At 42.0% G+C, this 22,586-nt stretch overlaps 1 protein-coding gene across 3 annotated transcripts in view; it reads right to left on the reverse strand.

Annotated features, from left to right (window-relative positions):
- The window catches only part of DDX42 (DEAD-box helicase 42), a 46,306-nt gene that overhangs the window by 18,897 nt on the left and 4,823 nt on the right, over positions 1-22,586 (reverse strand). For 2 of the 3 annotated variants that reach the window (XM_030799299.1, XM_030799298.1), the window contains 3 exons: positions 13,371-13,607; positions 7,180-7,330; positions 1,382-1,443 (listed from right to left, as the gene is read on the reverse strand). In XM_030799299.1, coding sequence (XP_030655159.1) covers positions 1,382-1,443; positions 7,180-7,330; positions 13,371-13,591 — 434 coding nt within the window. In that variant the 5' untranslated portion in view covers positions 13,592-13,607. Of the gene's footprint in view, positions 1-1,381; positions 1,444-7,179; positions 7,331-11,114; positions 11,137-13,370; positions 13,608-22,586 lie in introns of those variants that run through there. The other variant, XM_030799300.1, reaches the window with a different exon arrangement.

The raw sequence follows: 22,586 nt of genomic DNA on the forward strand, positions 1-22,586 counted from the left end.
TAACAAAGCAGCAATGAGCACACTGTAAACTATCCACCCCCTTATATATATGTGTAGCTGCACTCTATAATCTGCAGTTCGCATTTCTTTTAAATGGGATGATATGATACCCCTAGAAACAGCGGTTACCAACAAGGATATCAGACGTAAAAACTTTCTGAAGACAGATACCAAATAGTCCTAGTTTTGTGAATCTATACAACAAACAATGCGGTTGTGAAAAGTATTTCATACTAAAAAGAAAAAAAAATCTTGTATTTGGCATATACTAGAAAGAAGGTCACAACCTTCTTATTGTCCCCAAAGTTTCTAGCTCTAGGGTTAATGGTCTTCAGCCAAAAGCATCCCCCAACCTTAGGGATGGGGACAGAGTGAAAACTACATTAACTCCTTTATGAGTTTGGGAATAAAATGCTTAAACAGTTCACACGGAGAAGGAGACCATCACCACTTGCTGTATGTCTCAGGAGCTATAGAGAAAATATGGTTGCTTAGTTCCCACAACCATTTGTTTCTAATCAGACTTTCTGCCTAACCTAGAGCACTTGCTATTCCTAAGGCAACCAGCAAGCACCACCACCAGCGTAGGGCAGGTGGAAGGGGATATGATATGCAATGAATACCAAAACCACAGCTAAATCTCCATATGGAACAGAAACTCTGGTAAGGGACTGAAGCACTGACTGCCAAGCACAGGGAGAAAAAAGTCCAACCATGCCTGGCAGAAAAAGCCTTAGGAGTTTATTCATCAAGGCAAAGAGGAGACTTCTCTTTCCCAGAAAACAAAGTACTTCAAGTTCTGACTATGGCTGCTACAGCAAAATGTCACTCCCTAAATAAAATTAGGTATTATTACAGCCCTCCTTATACACAGGTTTTTATACTGTGAATATTATTTTTCCATCTGTGTTGGTTGAAAAAAATCCCCATGAGTGGACTCATGCAGTTCAAACTTGTGTTGTCCAAAGGTTCAACTATACATAGTTTTCATGATATAGTTGCCATTACTTCTCATAATCAACCATATAGGCATAAACCTATTTTATATTAATTATGAGACAAACTCAGAACAATGAGCCTAAACTTTAATAATTATGCTCCCCTAAACTCTACTATAATTAATTCCTTGTGTTTACTAAACAACTATTTATAGTCAAAGACCAAATACTATTCTACCAAACTGAATGCTTTTTAATTATTGCAAATGCAAAGACTGTTGCCATCGCTATTCTTAAAAAAGTATTCAAGATACAGGAATAACTTCAAGTAAAGTACACAAGTGTACTTCAATATTTTTTCTCTATAAACTTTGGGGGAATAGGCTTTGCAATACTTTAGCAGTTTTCACGTAACCTTTGTGAGGGAGAAGAAAACAACTTACTTTACGTTTTTTCTTTCCTTGTCCTTTTCTTCAAGCCTCTTCATGTCTCTAGCTGCCTGATCCTAATGAAACAAAAGGCTGTATAGAATGACATCAACTAAAAACACTGAAAGAAACAATTTTTAGATTGGAACAAGTGCCATAATAGCTTTAGCTATGTGTTTGACAAGTGCATTTTGATGCCATCAAATTGCATTTTGACGATTACTTTTCAAAGAGAAATAACTAAATGCTCTATAAATTGGCTGTATATGGACTGCACAATTTTATCTGTAATAATGTGCCACACACGGAAAAATGAACAAAAATGCTTGCTTCACAAATACATAACCTTTAGTTGCTTTAAGTTAATGATAAAATTACAGATGTAAAAGTGCTTTCAATTCAGGCAGATCGGCCTTCCTCAAAGTGTAGCTTAAGACGACATACATCTGACTCTGGAAAGGTGGCTCTCAATCTGGGACAATTTTGCCCCTAGGCAACATCTGGCAATGTCTGGAGACATTTTTAATTTTGGGGGTGGTACAGCTGATAGTACTGGTTTCCAGAGGCGAAGGATGGCTACTAAACATTCTACAATACACAGGAAAGCCCCACAACAAATAATTATCCAGCGCCAAATGACAGTAGTCTCAAGACTGAAAATTCTGTTCTACATCTACTAAATCAGAATCCTTGGGGCTGGAGTGAGTTCAATGTGTGTAGTTTTTACATTTTTCATAGGCAATTCTTTTTTTTTTTTTTTTTTTTTGAGACGGAGTTTCGCTCTCGTTGCCCAGGCTGGAGTGCAATGGCACCATCTTGGCTCACCACAACCTCCTCCTCCCAGGTTCAAGCGATTCTCCTGCCTCAGCCTCCTGAGTAAGCTGGGATTACAGGTATGAGCCACCACACCCAGCTAATTTTGTATTTTTAGTAGAGACAGGGTTTCTCCATGTTGGTCAGGCTGGTCTCAAGCTTGTGACCTCAGGTGATCCACCACGCCCGGCCTAGACAATTTTTATATACTGCAAACTGATGATCACTGATCAAAATTAATCATTTGTATTATACATTTGAAAATCAAGGTCAGAAGAATTAAATGATTTTTCCCAAGGCTTTATACACATTCTACACAACTTTTTCTCACTATAAAGCACCGTGAGTTTTTCTGGCAATCTCAGATTTTTTAAAATGCAGCTATATATACTGTGGCATGATCAGGTGTTCTATCAAACCAAATGTTCCTGATGAAAAGAAATTGTTTTAAAGAGAAGCAATGCATACAAACAACCTACTGTTCAGAGGAATGAACCAGCTATAAGATATATTTAAGACTATAAACTGAAGATGACATAAGCAATGTAACATAAGAAACAGGTCACCAACAGTGGTAGAACATATTGTTTAAGCCTACATAAATCCTTTTTCAGAACACTGGCTAAAAATAAATCTTCATCTAGTTCAAGCACTAGAAAAGTTTATACTTTCTATAAAATTTGACATCTGGGCCGGGTGCGGTGGCTCACTAATCCCAGGACCTTGGGAGGCCAAAGCGGGCAGATCACCTGAGGTCGGGAGTTTGAGGGCAGACTGACCAATATGGAGAAACCCTGTCTCTACTAAAAATACAAAATTAGCCGAGCATGGTGGCACATGCCTGTAATCTCAGCTACTCGGGAAGCTGAGGCAGGAGAATCACTTGAACCCGGGACCTGGGAGGCAGAGGTTGTGGTGAGCTGAGACTGCGCCATTGCATCCAGCCTGGGCAACAAGGGTGAAGCTCCATTCCAAAAAAAAAAAAAAAAAAGCCAAGCAAAAGAATTTAGCCCATTCTCGGATACACTCACTCAGAAAGGACTATGCCAGTTTGTACTACCATAAATCTACATTTAAACCCAGAAAATCAGAGCTAATTTTTCTTTTAATTCATCACTAGGGATCCCTCAGGAAATAACGAGAACAGATTCTCTAGGAAACAGCCCATTAGGAAATGTTCGTATCTCAAGAAGATGAAGAAAACAACGCATACAAGACATCTCAAAGATGGCAATTCATTTATTGCCTTTACTCCTAGTGTAAATCACTTAACATATTAACTAAATACCTACTATGCTGCAAGACACACGTATGCCCTGAATAGTCTGGGTGTTTGGTAAGTATCCTGTATAATTTGTAAGTGGCAGAAATACACAGCACTATAAGAACTCAGATACAGAATGATACTGCATAAGGAATATGGGGTTTGGAGGTGAATTTCGGCTCTGCCACCTATTAGGTGTATATTCTTCAGTAAGTAACTTAAGTTGTTATAAATCAAAGATGGGAAATTCAAAGACCAAACTGGAAATTAATAAGCAGGCATATTCTTCTACGGAAATGTACTCTAATTTTTTTTATATCACCCTGAGTCTTTTGTTTTCTGATATCTGATAGAGAACTAAGTTCAGAAAAACAATTCTCCACCCTAAGAAAAATTACAATACAGAGGCTGGGCACAGACCCACACCTGTAATTCCAGCACTCTGAGAGGCCAAGGTGGAAAGACCGCCTGAGGCTAGGAGTTTGAGACCAGCTTGGGAAAAAATATTTTTTAAAAATTAGCCAAGTGTGGTGGCGTGCACCTGTAGTTCCAGCTACTTGGGAGGCTGAGGCGGGAGGATCATTTGAGCCTAGGAATTTGAGGTTACGGTGAACTGTGATGGTGCCACTGCACTCTGGCTTGGGCAAGAGATCCTGTCTCAAAAGAAAAGAAAAATTACAGTGCAAGAGAAATGACAAATGGCGCTGTAAACAGTGGCCTCAAGGTTAAGAAGAAAACAGGGATTGATGTAACTACGGTGAGCAAGGAAAAGCATGCCTTGTCTAATGTAGGCAGCCATTTGCTCAGCAATAGCCTCTTTCTGCCACACAAAAACATAGCCTTAGTATATTGCCAGATCTTCCTTTTTTCAACAGTCTGAACTATTAGACAAAATCCCCTGACACTAAAAATGTTGGCTCACATTTTAAAAAAGCAATGTCTAGGCCAAACAAAAACATTAATCTTGGATTATTTCTTTCCCTACTTCCTTGGAGGAGAGGTGTATTCTGGCTGAAGATAAGTAACTAAGGAATCTCAAAGGATTTTATTTCATAACCAATTAAGTGACAATTTTTCTTTTCTTTTTTTTTTTTTTTTTGGAGATGGAGTCTCACTCTATTGCCCAGGCTGGAGTGCAATGGCGCCATCTCGGCTCACTATAACCTCTGCCTCCCAGGTTCAAGCGATTCTCCTGCCTCAGCCTCCCGAGTAGCAGGGATTACAGGCGTGCACCACCATGCCTGGCTAATTTTTTTTGTATTTTTAGTAGAGATGGGGTTTCACCATGTTGGCCAGGCTGGTCTCAAACTCTTGATCAGCCCACCTCGGCCTCCCAAAGTGCTGGGATTACAAATGTGAGCCGTGAGCCACTGTGCCCAGCCAACTTTTTTTTTTTTTTTTACAGACAGGGTCTCACTATGCTGCCCAACCTCAAGCGATTCTCCCACTTTGACCCCACAAAATACTGGAGGTTATAGGTGTGAGCTACGGCACATAGTCTAAAGTGATAGTTTTTGGTTTCATTTTGTTCTTGAGAAAGGGTCTCACTTTGTCATCCAGGCTGAGTAGTGGCATGATCATGGCTCACTACAACCTCAGCCTCCCAAGTAGCTGGAACTACAGCAGCATGCCACCACGCCTGGCTAAATTTTATTTTTTGTAGAGACACGGACTCACTATGCTGCCTAGGCTGGTCTTGAACTCCTGGACTCGAGGGATCCTCCTGCCTCAGCCTCCCGAAATGCTGGGATGATAGGTATGAGCCACCATGTCCAGCCATCTGAAGTGACAGTTTTTAAGTAAGGAGAATACCATGAAAAGAAACATATTTTGGTCTAATTAACCTGTAGCTGTATACTACCTAATAAGACAGCAGAGGGCCTAAAGCAGGGAGAGAATTTACAAGAGTGTAAAGTAGGATGGCTACAATGGCAACAGAAAGGAAAGAACAGATGCAAGGCTTATTATAAAGACTGACAGATTTTGGCAAATGAGAAGAGGAAAGGCAGCATGATGTATGGGAAACAGCTAGACCTTCAGGACTACTAAGCAAGAGAAATTAGATTTGAGTTCCAGGTCTGCCACATTAAGTACCAATATGATTTGGGGCAAGTGATTTGAATTATCTTAGGGCTCAGTTTTGTTATCAGTTAAAATATATATATAAATTTTTCTGCCTATTTCCCACGATTATTTTGAGGATTAAATTAAATAATGAACATTCTTAATAATCTGCTAAAAAAAAATGAAGAGGCAGTGGTGAAGGAAGAAATTAAAGCCAGTTTTAAGCTAAGGTGACTATGTGAACATTAATGTCATTCACGGAAATCAGAGAATGACTTGTTGAGGAGGAAAAGATGATGAATAGATTTTAAGGTTCCAGTGGGACACATTCATCTAAAAAAGGCCAACACGATTCTGGAAAAGCAGGACCAAAACCAAAGAGAAAGATGGGACTAAAAACATAAATTATGCACAGAAAAGTTTTAAAAGTAAATGAGGTCACTAAGAGTGAAGATAGTAAATCAACATAGAGAGCTGTAAAAGGACCTCTGTATGTGAAAAATTGGAGGAAGATGGCAAGAAGGATCACAAATAACAGATGGATATTTAATGACTTGTTTTTTGGGTGCAACAATAACATGGTGGTTGTAATTTGTAAGAGTGTTCTCAGAGAAATACTGATGGATAAAATTATATGTCTGAGATTTTAAAATAATCCAAAACAGAATTGGATTGGGCACAGTGGCTTATGCCTGTGGTCCAAACGCTTTAGGAGGCTGAGGCTAGAGGATCACTTGGGGCTAGAAGTTCAAAACCAGCCTGGTTAACAAAGCAAGACCTCACCTCTATAAAAACTTTAAAAATTAGCTGGGTATGGTGGTGCACGCCTGTAATCTCAGCTATTCAGGAGGCTGAGGAAGGAGGATCATTTGAGCCCAGGAGTTTGAGGCTGCAGTGAGCCATGATCATACTACTACACTCTAGCCAGCCCACATCAGAGCAAGACTTTGTCTCAAAAAAAAAAAAAAAAAAAAGAAAGAAAAAAAAAAGAGAAACGAAAAGAATCAGACGTGGGAGAGATTAGATAAAACAAGAGTGGCCAAAAGTTGTTAACTAATAAAGTTGGTTGAAGGTACATGAAGGTTCATTTTATTATTCTATCTTTGTATGTGTTTAAATTCTTCCACAATAAAAATAATAAGAAAACAAAAACAAACAGAAAACAGTCAGAAAGATGAAAAAGGAAAATAACACAAAATCACAAAAGCCTAGTGAAAAGAGTTTCAAGGAGGTGGTCATGAGGTTATAAATTTCTACAGGGAGATCATGAATGTTGATGAAGAAATAACATTTAAAACTACAGAATACAGAATTTATAATTTTGGCAAGTTCCTTAAGTTGAATTACCTTACATAAATATGTACTTAACAAATGCTAGATTGAATGAGATGTTAATTCCATTTAAGAATATGCTAAGATTATTAAAATAAAACACATACACACATATACGTCCAGAGCTACCATGTCATGGGTTACAGTTCAAATTTCTAGCCACCAATCATCACAAAAGTACTACAGGGCAAGTGGAAGTAGACATATGCAACTATAGACTACTGGAGCAAAATTCTCAAAAAAAAAAATAGAAAACAAATTTTGAATAAGATTTGAAGTACTAAGTTAACTTATCTATTTCTAACTGCTAAATATTTTAATGAAACATGTTGATACTTGCCTCCACTTCAGCCATGAATGCCTCCAAGGGATCATCATCGCTGTCAGAATCTACTGGCTTGGAATGGAATTGCTGGCGAGTTGGTGAGTTTTCAGCAGGAATGTAAGGTAAATCAACGTTGCTAGAATCTTCTTCCTCATCTTCAAAATAGCTGAGAATTAGAAAGCAAACTGGTAAAGTGAATGTTTACTTTGGGGTCAGTAAATCTTTAACAAAATTTTTATTGTGGTATATCTTATTATTAGGAGATTTAATGCAGATCAAATTAGAGACCTCCAAGGCTTTGGCTAATGACCTAATTTTTTTTTTTTTTTTTCCAGATCAAAGTCTAGCGCTCTTTATTTTTATTATACTTTAGGTTTTAGGGTACATGTGCACAATGTGCAGGTTTGTTACATATGTATCCATGTGCCATGTTGATTTCCTGCACCCATTAACTCGTCATTTAGCATTAGGTATATCTCCTAATGCTGTCCCTCCCCCCTCCCCCCACCCCACAACAGTCCCCGGAGTGTGATGTTCCCCTTCCTGTGTCCATGAGTTCTCATTGTTCAATTCCCACCTATGAGTGAGAACATGCGGTGTTTGGTTTTTTGTCCTTGCGATAGTTTACTGAGAATGATGTTTTCCAGTTTCATCCATGTCCCTACAAAGGACATGAACTCATCATTTTTTATGGCTGCATAGTATTCCATGGTGTATATGTGCCACATTTTCTTAATTCAGTCTATCGTTGTTGGACATTTGGGTTGGTTCCAACTCTTTGCTATTGTGAATAGTGCCGCAATAAACATACGTGTGCATGTGTCTTTATAGCAGCATGATTTATAGTCCTTTGGGTATATACCCAGTAATGGGATGGCTGGGTCAAATGGTATTTCTAGTTCTAGATCCCTGAGGAAATCGCCACACTAATTATTAAGTACTACTTAATACATGCAAAATTTCAATATTACAAAAAAGTAATCACAAGAGATTCTTCATTTCAATAGTGTATGGTCAAATCATACTCCCAGTTCTGTTAAAAGGGAAGAGTTTTCAGTACAAACTTACTGATCATTGTTAGATAAATATGACAAATATTAAAGAGCTGTGCTATGGAAAAAAGGAAACTTTTTTTTTTTTTTTGAGACGGAGTTTTCCTCATCGCCCAGGCTGGAGTGCAATGGCACAATCTGGGCTCCCTGTAACCCCTGCCTTCTGGGTTCAAGCTATTCTCCTGCCTCGCCCTCCCTAGTAGCTGGGATCACAGGCACCTGCCACCATGCCTGGCTAGTTTTTGTATTTTTAGTAGAGACAGGGGTTTCACCATGTTGGCCAGGCTGGTCTCGAACTCCTTACCTTACGTGATCTGCCCGCCTCAGCCTCCAAAGTACCAAGATTACAGGCGAGAGCCACTGTGCACAGCCAAAAGGAAACTTAATGAAACATGAAAAATTCAGTTTATTCTTTATAACCCTTAATAAAAACCTGAGATATTCTTTTAAGACCAAAAACCTCAGAAATTCTGGGCTATTTTCTGGGGACCAACAGAAAACTTCCAGAATTGAAAATAAATGCTCAGGCCAGGCGTGGTGGCTCACACCTCTAATCCCAGCACTTTGGGAGGCCGAGACAGGTGGATCACTCGACGTCAGGAGTTTGAGACCAGCCCAGCCAACATGGTGAAACCCTGTGTCTACTAAAAATACAAAATTAGCCAGGCATGGTCGCACATGCCGGTAATCCCAGCTACTCAGGAGGCTGAGGCAGGAGAAGTGCTTGAACCCAGGAGGTGGAGGTTGCAGTGAGCTGAGATTGTGCCACTGCACTCCAGCCTGGGCAACAGAGCAAGACTCTGGAAACAAGAGGAAAAAAAAAGAAAATAAATGCTCAATCCAAAATAATTTACGATACTACTTAAGTATTCAGAAAGGACATCTTCAAAGGCTGGATAAGGTATCACTTTCTCTTTAACAAACATTCCAGAAAAGGATGTCAATACAGCTCTTTATAAACTAAACCACTGTTTAGACTTTAATCTCAAACTCAAATAGTAATATAACCAAATATTAATTTAAATAAATAACTGCAGTTTAAAAAGTTAAAGCATTTCAAGTCTTCCTAGGAATTATTTTAAAAGCTTTAACTGTTATGCTATGTACACACACGCATACATATATACACACACTAATGTAACACTGACTATATGTAACAATAATATAGGCTAAACTGTATAGTATATATGCTTTTTTGTTTTTGATACAGCCTCGCCCTGTTGCCCAGGCTGCAGTGCAGCGGCGTGATCTCTGGCTCACTGCAACCTCTACCACCCAGGTTCAAGCAATCCTCCTGCCTCAGCCTCCCAAGTAGCTGGCATTACAGGTGCATGCCACTGCACCCAGTTAATTTGTGTGGTCTTTTTGTTTTTGAGATGGAGTCTTGCTCTGTTGCCCAGGCTGGAGTGCAGTGGCACAATCTCAACTCACTGCAGCCTCTGCTTCCCGGGTTCCAGTGATTCTCCTGCCTCAGACTCCCAAGTAGCTGGGATTATATGTGCCGCCACCACACCCAGCTAATTTTTGTATTTTTAGTAGAGATGGGGTTTCACCACGTTGTCCAGGCTGGTCTCTAACTCCTGACCTCAGGCGATCCGCCTGCCTTGGCCTTCCAAAGTGCTGGGATTACAGGTGTGAGCCACCACGCCCAGACCAATTTTTGTATTTTTAGTAGAGATGGGGTTTCACCATGTTGCCCAGGCTGGTCTCAAACTTCTGACCTCAAATGATATACCCACCTCGGCCTCCCAAAGTGCTGGGATTACAGATGTGAGCCATTGTGCCTGGCTTAAAATATATAGTCTATATGCTTATGCAAACTCCTTTATATAGTAATTGTTATGTACACTAATATAGCAATAGCATATTCACACTATATACTATACGATGTAATAATATATGCATTAATATATAGCATACACATATACACATATTTACTCATGCATATTCATTAATACAGTAGGTTTTTAGTTTTTTGTTTGTTTTTTTTAGAGACAGTCTCACTCTGACATACAGGCTGATGTGCAGTGATGCAAACATAGCTATCTGCAGCCTCAGACTCCTGGGCTCAAGCAGTCTTTCCACCTCTGCCTCTTGTATATAGTGTGTTCTATTTAACTAATGAAAAAGTAGCCTGAACTAGTTAACTGCTGTTTAGAATAATGATATCTGACTTTGCTAAAACTTAAACACTACTTGTATATTTGACTCCTAAATAACATGTCAGCTTTCTAAAATATTACCGTGTACTTTCAAAATATTTTGGCCAGGTGCACTGGCTTACGCTTGTAATCCCAGCACTTTGGGAGGCCGAGGCAGGCAGATCACTTGGGGTTAGGAGTTTGAAACCAGCCTGGCCAACATGGAGAATCCCCGTCTCTACAAAAATACAAAATTAGCCAGGTGCATGTCTGTAATCCAGCTACTAAGGAGGCTGAGACAGGAGAATTGCTTGAACCCAGGAGGCAGAGGTTGCTGTGAGCCTAGATCACGCCATTGCACTCCAGCCTGGGCAACAATAGCGAAACTCCGTCTCAAAAAAAAAAAAAAAAAAAAAAAAAAAAATTAAACTCGTCTTTTAGAAGCTTTTTTTTCCAATTAAAATCTGCTGGGTGCAGTGGCTCACGCCTATAATCCCGGCACTTTGGGAGGCCAAGGTGGGAGGATCACTTGAGCCCAGGAGTTTCAGACCAGCCTGGGCAACAAAGCAAGACCCTGTCTCTACAAAAGAATAAAAAATTGGCCAGGCATGGTGGCTCAGGCCTTTAATTCCAGCACTTTGGGAGGCTGAGGCGGGTGGATCACCTGAGGTCAGGAGCTCGAGGCCAGCCTGGCCAACCTGGTGAAACCCCGTTTCTACTAAAAATACAAAAATCAGCTGGGTGTGGTGGCAGGTACCTGTAATCCCAGCTACATGGGAGGCTGAGGCAGGAGAATCACTTGAACCCGGGAGGTGGAGGTTGCAGTGAGCTGAGATCACGCCACTGCACTCTAGCCTGGGTGACACAGCAAGACTCCACCTCAAAAAAGAAAAAAAAAAGAATAAAAAATTAGCAGGGTGTGGTGGCATGTGCCTATGGTCCTAGCTACTCAGGAGGCTGAGGTGGGAGAACTGCTTAACTGCTTTAGCCTGGGAAGTCGAGACTGCATTGAGCCTTGATCGCACCACTCCACTCCAGCCTGGGTGACAGAGTGAGACCCTATCTCAAAACAACAACAACAAAAAAACCAAAAAAACCTCAGGTAGTGAAGCAGTGTCACAATCAGCTTGGAAATAACAGCAACAAGAGATTTCTTCAGATTCAGCAAAGAGAGATATTTTGTATAGAAATCAGAACTCAACCCCTTAAATCCCAACCTTTTCTAACCACATTATTATATCAGCAAGTTAAAAATGGTAATTGGTAAAAAGCATTTACCAATTATGAGCTATGGGAAAAATGTGAGTAGATTTTTCTACCACTATCAGATGTTCCAACATAATAAAGACTTAGATGTAGCCCGGGCCTGGTGGCTCACGCCTGTAATCCTAGCAGTTTGGGAGGCTGAGGCGGGCGGATCACAAGGTCAGGAGATTGAGACCATTGTGGCTAACACGGTGAAACCCCGTCTGTACTAAAAATACAAAAAATTAGCTGGGCATGGTGGCACGCGCCTGTAACTGCAGTCCCAGCTATTTGGGAGGCTGAGGCAGGAGAATCGCTTGAACCTGGGAGGCGGAGGTTGCAGTGAGCCAAGTTCACGCTACTGCATTCTAGCCTGGGCGAGAGAGAGACTCTATCTCAAAAAAAAAAAAAGACTTCCATGTTGAAGCAAACTTGTATTTCCATCAGTTCTGACAACTGCCTGTGTTTACTAAACAATTTATATGGTGTCAGTAAAAGATTGCAGTAAAGACCACCAGGCCAGGTGCAATAGCTCATGCGTGTAATCCCAGCACTTTGGGAGGCCGAGGCGGGCGGTTCACCTAAGGTCAGGAGTTTGAGACCAGCCTGGCCAACATGGTGAAACCCCGGATCTACTAATAATACAAAAATTAGCCCGGCATGGTGGTGCATGCCTGTAATCCCACCTACACAGGAGGGTGAAGCTGGAGAATCACTTGAACTCGAGAGGTGGAGGTTGCAGTGAGCTGAGATTGCGCCATTACACTCCAGCCTGGGTGACTAGAGCGAAACTCTGCCTCCAAAAAAAAAAAAAAAGATCACCAACACCCACATGAATTATATAAAACTCTTCAGCCATATTTATGTTTCAATGGCTCTTTTTTTTTTTTTTTTTTTTGAGATGGGAGTCTTGCTCTGTCGCCCAGGTTGGAGTGCAATGGCACCATCTTGGCTTACTGCAACCTGTGCCTCCCGGGCTCAAGCGATTCTCCTGCTTCAGCCTCCCCCTGAGTAGATTACAGGCGTGCACCACCACGCCCGGCTAATGTTTTGTATTTTTACTAGAGATAGGGTTTCACCATATTGGCCAGCCTGTTCTCGAACTCCTGATGTCAGATGATCCACCCGTCTCAGCCTCCCAGAGTGCTGGGATTATAGGTGTGAGCCACCACGCCCAGCCTGTTTCAATGGCTTCTAATCCCACATTGAGCGACAGCCCAGTAGGACGTAACACTGAATAAGTAAAGGTGTAAGTAACCCCACAGGTATTACATTCCTTACAAATGAGTAAACCTGATATTTTAACTTATTAGGAACAGTGGAATTCAGCGAGACACATAATTTAAGAAGTCACTATTAGGCCGGGCGCGGTGGCTCACGCTTGTAATCCCAGCACTTTGGGAGGCCGAGGCGGGCGGATCACAAGGTCAGGAGATCGAGACCACAGTGAAACCCCGTCTCTACTAATAATACAAAAAAATTAGCCGGGCGAGGTGGCGGGCGCCTGTAGTCCCAGCTACTCGGAGAGGCTGAGGCAGGAGAATGGCGTGAACCCGGGAGGCGGAGCTTGCAGTGAGCCGAGATTGCACCACTGCACTCCAGCCTGGGCGACAGAGCGAGACTCTGTCTCAAAAAAAAAAAAAAAAAAAAAAAAAAAAAAAAAAGTCACTATTATTTGAGAAACAAAGTTACTTTGCCTCAATTTCTGCTGATAGAATGAATATATCAAAGTCCAAACTTTGCTACACTACCAGGAATTACCACTTACGCATTTTCTTCATCAAAGTTGGCCCGCTTAGATCCAATTTTGTAGAAAGAAGGAAGCTGTGGTGGAGCTGACTTTCCAAATCCAGAAGAAGAGCTGGTTGCCCCAAAGGCACTGTGGGACTGCTGTGGGAGTTTGGGTTCCTCCTTTTTCCCAGCACTGATGGCAAAACCTCCAAAGCCAAATCCTCGCTTAGTGCCAGGACCACCTTTATTCCAGTTCATGGTGCCAATGACTGACCTGTTAGGAATAAGATACACAAATATAAATTAAACTTAAAAAAGTGTATAGCCCCAAGGGCCGGGCGTGGTAGGTCACGCCTATAATCCCAGCACTTTGGGAGGCCAAGGCAGGCGGACCATGAGGTCAGGAGTTGAAGACCAGCCTGGCCAATATGGTGAAAACCCTTCTCTACTAAAAATACAAAAATTGGCCGGGCATGGTGGCACGTGCCTGTGGTCCCAGCTACTTGGGAGGCTGAGGCAGAAGAATCACTTGAATCTGAGAGGAGGAGGTTGCAGTGAGCTGAGATCGCACCACTGCACTCCAGCCTGGGCGACAGAGAGAGACACCGTCTCAAAAAAAAAAAAAAAGTATATAGCCCCACTGAGTTGTATGTCTCTTCTAACCTCCACCTAAAATTTTATTTTACATTTTAGCTTCTCAATTAAAACTATAACACTGTAGTAAGGAGAGTGGCCCAGGTCAGTAATGTCAACTACTTGGGAGGCTTAGGCAGGAGCACTACTTGAACCCAGGAGTTCCAGATTACACTGAGCTATGATCACGCCACTGCACTCAAGCCTGGGTGACAGAGATTGTCTCTTTTTATATTAAAAAAGAAAAGAAAAGAAAAGAGAAAAGAAAAGAAAATCCATCTCATTAAGAGATTCATTTCCATTCAGGAGGCTGAGGCAGGGAAATTGCTTGAGCCCAGGAGTTCAAGGTTACAGTGTGCTATGATCCTGCCTGTGAATAGCCACTGTATTCCAGCCTGGGCAACATAGTGAAATCCTGTCTCTTAAAAAAACAAAAACAAAAACCACAAAAGTTGACATTGTATTTCAGATACACACCATGCTAGCCTCAACAAATGGTTATATTTTCTAAAACACTGAAGAAATTGTTTTAATTTTACTGGGATCTCAATATAAACTGGAATGCAGTATTTAATGTCACCCCCTCCAAAAGGATTTACCTGCTAATTAACATCTTATTAAGCTGACAAAAATACTCATAAAAAGAAATATTTTGGGGAATCTGATATGTGCTAGGCCACTGGAGATATGAAAAGACTAAACATCTTCATCCTTATATGAAAGACTGAGGTTCTATCAGCCAAGACTCTCCGAAAACTAGAGGTTATCCTCTGGTAATGACATCTGGAAGAATCAAAGAATCAAAACTTAAAAGATCAGTTATTTGTAGACAGTATCTATGTATTCATGTCTGAAGGAAAGGTACTATGAAGCACGTATTTATTGAACAACTGCCCAATAGAAACACTATCCAGGAAGAAACTATGATTCACTGACATGTTGCCTGAAGTATTCAGTTAGCCTGTGGTTAAGAATTACAAAGAGGCCGGGCGCGGTGGCTCACGCTTGTAATCCCAGCACTTTGGGAGGCCGAGGCGGGCAGATCACAAGGTCAGGAGATACCATGGTGAAACCCCGTCTCTACTAAAAATACAAAAAAATTAGCCGGGCGTGGTGGCGGGCGCCTGTAGTCCCAGCTACTCAGAAAGGCTGAGGCAGGAGAATGGCGTGAACCCGGGAGGCGGAGCTTGCAGTGAGCCGAGATTGCACCACTGCACTCCAGCCTGGGCGACAGAGCGAGACTCCGTCTCAAAAAAAAAAAAAAAAAAAAAAAAAAAAAAAAAAGAATTACAAAGAAATCTCTTGTGCATTGATAAAATCAATTTACAAACAATACCTTACATTAGTCTTGGCTCCAAAAACTTTTTTTTTTTTTTTTTTTTTTTTTTAAGGAACAGGGTCTTGTGATGTTGCCCAGGCTGGTCTCAAACTCATAGCCTCAAGAGACCCCCCCTCACATCTGCCTCCCTAAGTGCTGGGATTACAGGCATGAGCCACCGCACCTGGCCCAAAAAACGTTTTTTTGTTTTTTGAGACAGAGCCTCGATCTGTCACCCAGGCTGGAGTGCAGTGGCCCAATCTCGGCTTGCTGCAACCTCTGTCGCCTGGGTTCAAGTGATTCTCGTGCCTCAGCCTCCTGGGTAGCTGGGATTACAAGTGTGCACCACCACATCCAGCTAGTATTTTGTATTTTTAGTAGAGATGGGCTGGTCTGGAACTCCTGGCCTCAAGTGATCCACCCACGTCAGCCTCCCCAAGTGCTGGGATTATAGGCATGAGCTCCTGCACTTGGCCCCCAAAAACCCTTTTTAATGATACAACTTACCTAAGTTTTACAGAAAAGCAGAAAGCAAAAAAGAACAAAATTTAAAACTACCTGAAATTTCCTCTCCCAGATATGTAGTTTTGTTCTATTTTTCGCTACTTGTATGCATATGTGTATATACACACAAATTAAAAACTGAAACCATACTGTACATATTATTTTAGTGATTTCTTCACCTAATGATATACTGTGATATTGTTTAATGTCAACAGATATCTATTTCTTCACTACTTTACAGTATAATACTGGTAACACAATGTTGCAGAACACATCATTATAGCTACATCTTTGTGCATACCTTCGATTATTTCCTTAGGAACAAGTTTTAAAATGCAATTGCCCAAAGGAAAATGCATTCTGAGTTTAAAAAAAAATTTTTTTTTGAGACAAGTTCTTGCTGTCACCCAGGCTGCAGTACAGTGGTCTGATTGCAGCTCACTGCAGCCATGAACTCTTGGGCTCAAGTGATCTTCCCACCTCAGCCTCCTGAGTAGCTGGAACTACAAACATGAGCCACCATGCCTGTGTTTTTATTTTAATTTTTTGTGGTCTCACTATGTTGCCTAGGCTGGTCTCGAAATCCTGGCCTCAAGCAGTCCTCCTACCTCAGTCTCCCAAAGTGCTGGAATTAACAGACATGACTCACACCACCTTGCCTGGCCTAAAAATTTTAACTACTACTTACATTTATGAAAAAGTATCCATTACACATTGAGCAAAATAACTAAGGGCATAAAACAAGGTGGGTAGTATGATTTAATTTATGTAAAAACCGTGAGTTACATATACAGAGACAGCTGACAGGCTGTTTATCAAAATGTTAACAGCAGTTATTTGATTTTTATTTTGTTTACCATTAGTAAGAAAAATTAAAATGTTTACTTTTATTTTAATTTCCACTAGCTTTGAAGCCAGGGTGCAAAAAAAATTCCAAAAACTGTTTATTATAGTAACATTGTCAAAGAGATCAGAAACATGCACTGTTCTATGCCCCTTGTCTATATATACTCTATAGGTTTTGTTCAACTGCTATTATACACAGCACTTAGTTGTTTGCTTAGTTTTAAGGTTTTTGTTTGTTTGTTTGTTTGTTTGGGAGACAGAGTTTCACTCTGTCGCCCAGGCTGGAGTGCAGTGGTACAATCTTGGCTCACTGCAACCTCTGCCCAGTCCCTGGTTCAAGTGATTCTCCTGTCTCAGCCTCCCGAGTAGCTAGGATTACAGGCGTGTGCCACCAGGCTCAGCTAATTTTTTGTATTTTTAGTAGAGATGGGGTTTCATTATGTTAGCCAGGCTGGTCTTGAACTCCCGACCTAAATCGATCCAACCACCTTGGCCTCCCAAAGTGCTGGGATTACAGGTGTGAGCCACGGCGCCCAGCCTGCTTAGTATTAAACTTGAATTATACCATGTCAATCTCTACTTAGCCCCTTAATTCCAGATAGAAACTGTCTTTACTCATTTTGGACCTCCTTCTCTAACAGTGAAAATGACTAAGGTATGCATTTAGTAAGTACTAATTTACCTGAACTTCATCTTCATCTCCTGCTTTTAGGAATCCCATAAGGGGATTCCTTCAATCAAGGAATCAACATAATTCCAGTGCGATGAAATTTAGTAAGAATCTTTACAAGCAAAATTTTAGCATCTGACATTTTTAAACTAATCTATAAGCCTATCTTTACAAGAGCTGTTCCCAAGCAACAAAAATGATGGGCTCAATTTTAATCTCATTTTTCCTAGTGTATACAATCTATAACAAGGAGCTAATAAGCCATAAGGATGAGAAGGCAGACAAAGAAAGGATAGTGGAAAGACATTTACGTTCAGGTGGATTTTAAGAATCACACAATCTCCTAGCAGGAAAACTTTCAATGGTTTACTGAAAGCTTGCTGAGAAGGTCAGACGGTATATGAAGTGCTAGGCATTCATACATAAAAGATACAGTCCCTGTTCTCAAGGAGTAGACAGTGCAGTCTGAGGCAGCTGAAAACAACATGATGCGTTCTAACAGATGTACTATACAGAGTGCATTCACTGGTGGTCCATGAGTGGGAGCAAAGGCATAGAAGTGTTCTGAGAGATGACATGTTAAATTTTGAAATCTCAAGAGGCATTAGATCACAGAGGCATTAAAGAAGGGCATTTTAGATGGAAGGCTCTGTTAAGTGCTACCACAGAGAACAGGAAATAGTTCAGTGCAGCTAGAGTTCAGTAGGACATTTGGGAAATTTGCAGGACACATGTTCAGAAAGACAAGGCAGGGCCAAGAGGAACAGCTTAGAAGGCTATGCTAACGACGTACCATACAAAACTGTATTCTGCCAGCTACAAAGAATCGTTAATTTTACACAGAAGAGAAATTTTCAGATCAGTGTTTTTGAAAGACAGAATGAGAGATACTCATGGTAGAGGCAAGGAAAGTAGTTAGGAGGCTGTTGCAGCAACACAGGTATAAAGCGACAAAATTCTGAACTAAGAAAGCACCTGTGGGAAAGGAGAAATGGGGGATGGATCTGGGTTACTTATTTAGATATCTGAGGAAAGATCAATTAGGATTGTGTGACCAGTAATTGGTGTGGAAGCTAAGGAAGAAGAGTCTAGAATAACTTCAGAAGTTTCTGGCTTTAAAGACTGGGTGAATTGTGGAGCCACTAATGGAGATGGAAACCTAAAAGAGCCAGGCTTGCAAAACCAGGCGGAAGGTGAGTTCAGTATCTATGAGAGAGCTGAGTAGAGATGCCAAGTAGGGGCAGTAACTGCAGAGAGGGGTCTGGAGTGAGCTATAGATTTGATGTAAGCCATTTGCATTTGAGGTTACTGATGTAAATAAGCTAGCAGAGAGACGATGCAGAGTGAGAAAAGAGGTAAGACAATTCTCTTTTCTCCCCAAGGAGGAGTCTTGCTCTGTCGCCCAGAGCTGGAGGGCAATGGCATGATCTTGGCTCACTGCAACCTCCGCCTCCTGAGTTCAAGCAATTCTCCTGCCTCAGCCTCCCAAGTAGCTGGGATTACAGGCACGTGCCACCATGCCCGGCTAATTTTTGTATTTTTAGTAGAGACAAGTTTCACCATGTTGGCCAGGCTGGTATCAAACTCCTTACCTCGTGATCCACTGCGCCCAGCTGTTAAGACAATTCTTTTTTTATTTTTATTTTTTGAGACGGAGTCTCACTCTGTCGCCCAGGCTGGAGTGCAGTGGCACGATCTCGGCTCACTGCAAGCTCCACCTCCCAGGTTCACACCTTTCTCCTGCCTCAGCCTCTCCGAGTAGCTGGGACTACAGGCGCCTGCCACCGTGCCTGGCTAATTTTTTTGTATTTTTAGTAGAGACGGGGTTTCACCGTGTTAGCCAAGATGCTCGATCTCCTGGCCTCGTGATCTGCCTGCCTTGGCCTCCCAAAGTGCTAGGATTACAGGTGTGAGCCACCACGTCTGGCCCAGTAAGACAATTCTTAACATATATCACTATTTAGGAATGGGCAGAAAAAGAGAAGCTTACATGGAAACTTCAGATGGAACACGGATGGGGGAAGGGAAAGAAAGAAGAGAGGGAAAGAAGGAAGGGGAGACAAGGAGGAACACAGGTGAGGAGAGAGAAGCTCTATAGGCAGAAAACTAAAGAGAAGTCAGGTAAGTTAAGAATGAAAATGCGCCAGGCGCGGTGGCTCACACCTGTAATCCCAAGCACTTTGGGAGGCCAAGGCAGGCAGATCACAAGGTCAGGAGATCAAGACCATCCTGGCTAACACGGTGAAACCCCGTCTCTACTAAAAATACAAAAAATTAGCCAGACATGGTGGCGGGCACCTGTAGTCCCAGCTACTCAGGAGGCTGAGGCAGGAGAAAGGTATGAACCTGGGAGGCGGAGCTTGCAGTGAGCCGAGATCTGGCTAGGGCACTCCAGCCTGGGTGAGAGTGCGAGACTCTGTCTCAAAAAAACAAAAGAACTAAAATGCTTCTGTTTTATATGCAACGAGGAGTCATCAGTGAAAGCAGTTTCAATGGAGCAGTAGGGACAGGGTTGAGGAGTACCTGGCAAGTAAGTGGTAGAAGATGCAGACTAGGTCAAGAGGAGTCAAGAGTACTTTGTAGGCTGTTTATCAATGATAGGAAGGAGAAAGTGAAGCATTAACTACAGAAATTGTATTTTTTAGAGAAACATAGGCATGTTTATATGCTAAAGGGGAAAAACCAGTAAAGTCTGAAAAACTGAAGATGCAAAATGACAGAAAAAAGTCATAGGATTTCCAGAGAAGACCAGACACAATCAAAACTTTTAACAACAGGAGTAACTCGCTCTTCCCCCAAAACTAGAGGGAAGGAGTGAAAAGAACAAGCATGAATATGAATCAGCCCTATTAAATAATCAAAAGGTTCATATTACAAAAGCGGCAAATCAACTCCTGCCATAAACAGGCAGGCAGTGAGACCTTGGGCAGGTGAGGGTTGCTTAATGGCTCTCAAGATTTAGCAAGATGGAAAAGCGATCCTTTCCCTAGCTCATCTAGAACACACAGCTCATTGCCCCTCAATTACTGACTCTAGGAAGGCCAAGCAACTGTGCTTTCTATACACCCTGAGTAGAATGTTAGCTCCATGAGGGCATAGACTTTCCTCAATTTGTCCAGCACTATATCCTTGGTGTCTGCGTAGTACTCAAAACATTTTGCTGTATGAATAAATATCATGTATTCAGGCTCTCCAAAATTCATCCTAGTATTTGTGAAAACCGTCTTTTATTACTATAAACCTTGTTATCTAGCTAACCACCCTTCCTGATTAAATCTAAGCCAGATCATCCTCAATGGATCATTACTTAAGTCTCTTGACAACGGTTTTTCCTACCTTTTTTTTTTTTTTTTTCCCAGACAGAGTTTCGCTCTTGTTGCCCAGGCTGCAATGCAATGGCGCAATCTCGGCTCACCGCAACCTCTCCCTCCCGGGTTCAAGTGATTCTCCTGCCTCAGCCTCCCAAGTAGCTGGAATTACAGGCATGTGCCACCACGCCTGGCTAATTTTGTATTTTTAGTAGAGATGGGGTTTCTCCATGTTGGTTAGGCTGGTCTCAAACTCCCGACCGCCAGTGATCTGCCTGCCTTGGCCTCCCAAAGTGCTGGGATTACAGGCGTGAGCCACCGTGCCCAGCAGTTTTTCCTACTATTAAACCATGAAGCGTATATGGCTACTGAACCTTGACAATCACAGAGGTTTGCGGGAGTATAGCTGACAGAAGAAGCAAAAGATAGCCACCCAAATTTCTATTTAGTTACTAAAAAAATAAAAGAGGCAGGTGCAGTGGCTTACGCCTATATTCCCAGTACTGTGGGAAGCAGGAGGATGGCTTCAGGCCAGGAGTTTGAGACCAGCCTGGGCAACACAGCGAGACCCCATCTCTACAAAAACAAAAAGAAAAAAAAGAGATACCTAGAATAGTCAAACTCAGAGACACAGAGTAGAAGAGTGGTTGCCAGGGGCTGCGAGGAGGGGAGAATAGGGTGTTATCGTTTAATGGGTACAGAATTTCAGTTTTACAAGATGAAAAGTGTTCTGTGGCTAGACTGTGGTGATAGTAGCAAAAGAAGAAAACAAAATGAGGTGGGCACAGTGGCTCACAACTGCAATCCCAGCACTTTGGGAAGCCAAGGCAGGAGGATGGCTTGAGCTCAGGAGTTTGAGGTCAGCCTGGACAACAATGCAAAACCTGGTTTCTACAAAAAATACAAAAAATTACCCGGGTGTGGTGGCGTGCACCTATAGCCCCAGCTACTCGGGAGGTTGAGGAAGGATGGCCTGAACCCAGGAGTCGGAGGTTGCAGTGAGCCGAGATCGCGCCACTGCACTCCAGCCTGGGTGACAGAGTGAGACTGCGTCTCAACAAAACAAAAACAAAACAAAACAAAAAAACACACTTGGGGAAATTCAACTGCATTTTTGTATTTTTTCTCTTAAAAAAGATTTATTCATTTCCTGCTGGGGTGCCAAAAAATAAAAATTTAAAAAAGAACCCTTTTGAAATACCTAATTTGAAAAGAATTAGCTGAATAGAGCCATAAACAAAGTAATGAGTATTTGCTTAAAAAAGAACAACTCTAAGTTGGTTCTTAGTAATAACATCCATTGTTTTATACTGACCAATAACCACTGATGATTTTGTTATATGCCCAGTACTATGAGGGACATCCCTCATGTATATCCGCCTTTCCATCTCCACCTCCACTATTGCAATTATTTCCTAAAAAAAAAATTTCTGATTATTGGAAGGCCAAAGCAGACAGATCACAAGGTCAGGAGATCAAGACCATCCTGGCCAACACGGTGAAACCCCGTCTCTACTAAAAATACAAAAATTAGCCAGGCGTGATGGCACGCACCTGTAGTTCCAGCTACTTAGGAGGCTGAGGCAGGAGAATCTCTTGAACCCAGGACATGGAGACTGCAGTGAGCTGAGATCGCGCCACTGCACTCCAGCCTGGATGACAGAGTGAGACCCTGTCTAAAAACAAACAAACAAACAAACAAAACTTTCTGGACGGGCGCGGTGGCTCGCGCTTGTAATCCCAGCACTTTGGGAGGCCGAGGCGGGCGGATCACGAGGTCAGAAAATCGAGACCACGGTGAAACACCATCTCTACTAAAAATACAAAAAATTAGCCGGGCGTGGTGGCGGGCGCCTGTAGTCCCAGCTACTTGGAGAGGCTGAGGCAGGAGAATGGTGTGAACCCAGGAGGCGGAGCTTGCAGTGAGCCGAGATTGCGCCACTGCACTCCAGCCTGGGCAACAGAGCGAGACTC

Source organism: Nomascus leucogenys, chromosome 19 (assembly GCF_006542625.1).
Source record: "Nomascus leucogenys isolate Asia chromosome 19, Asia_NLE_v1, whole genome shotgun sequence".
Lineage (NCBI taxonomy): Eukaryota > Metazoa > Chordata > Mammalia > Primates > Hylobatidae > Nomascus > Nomascus leucogenys.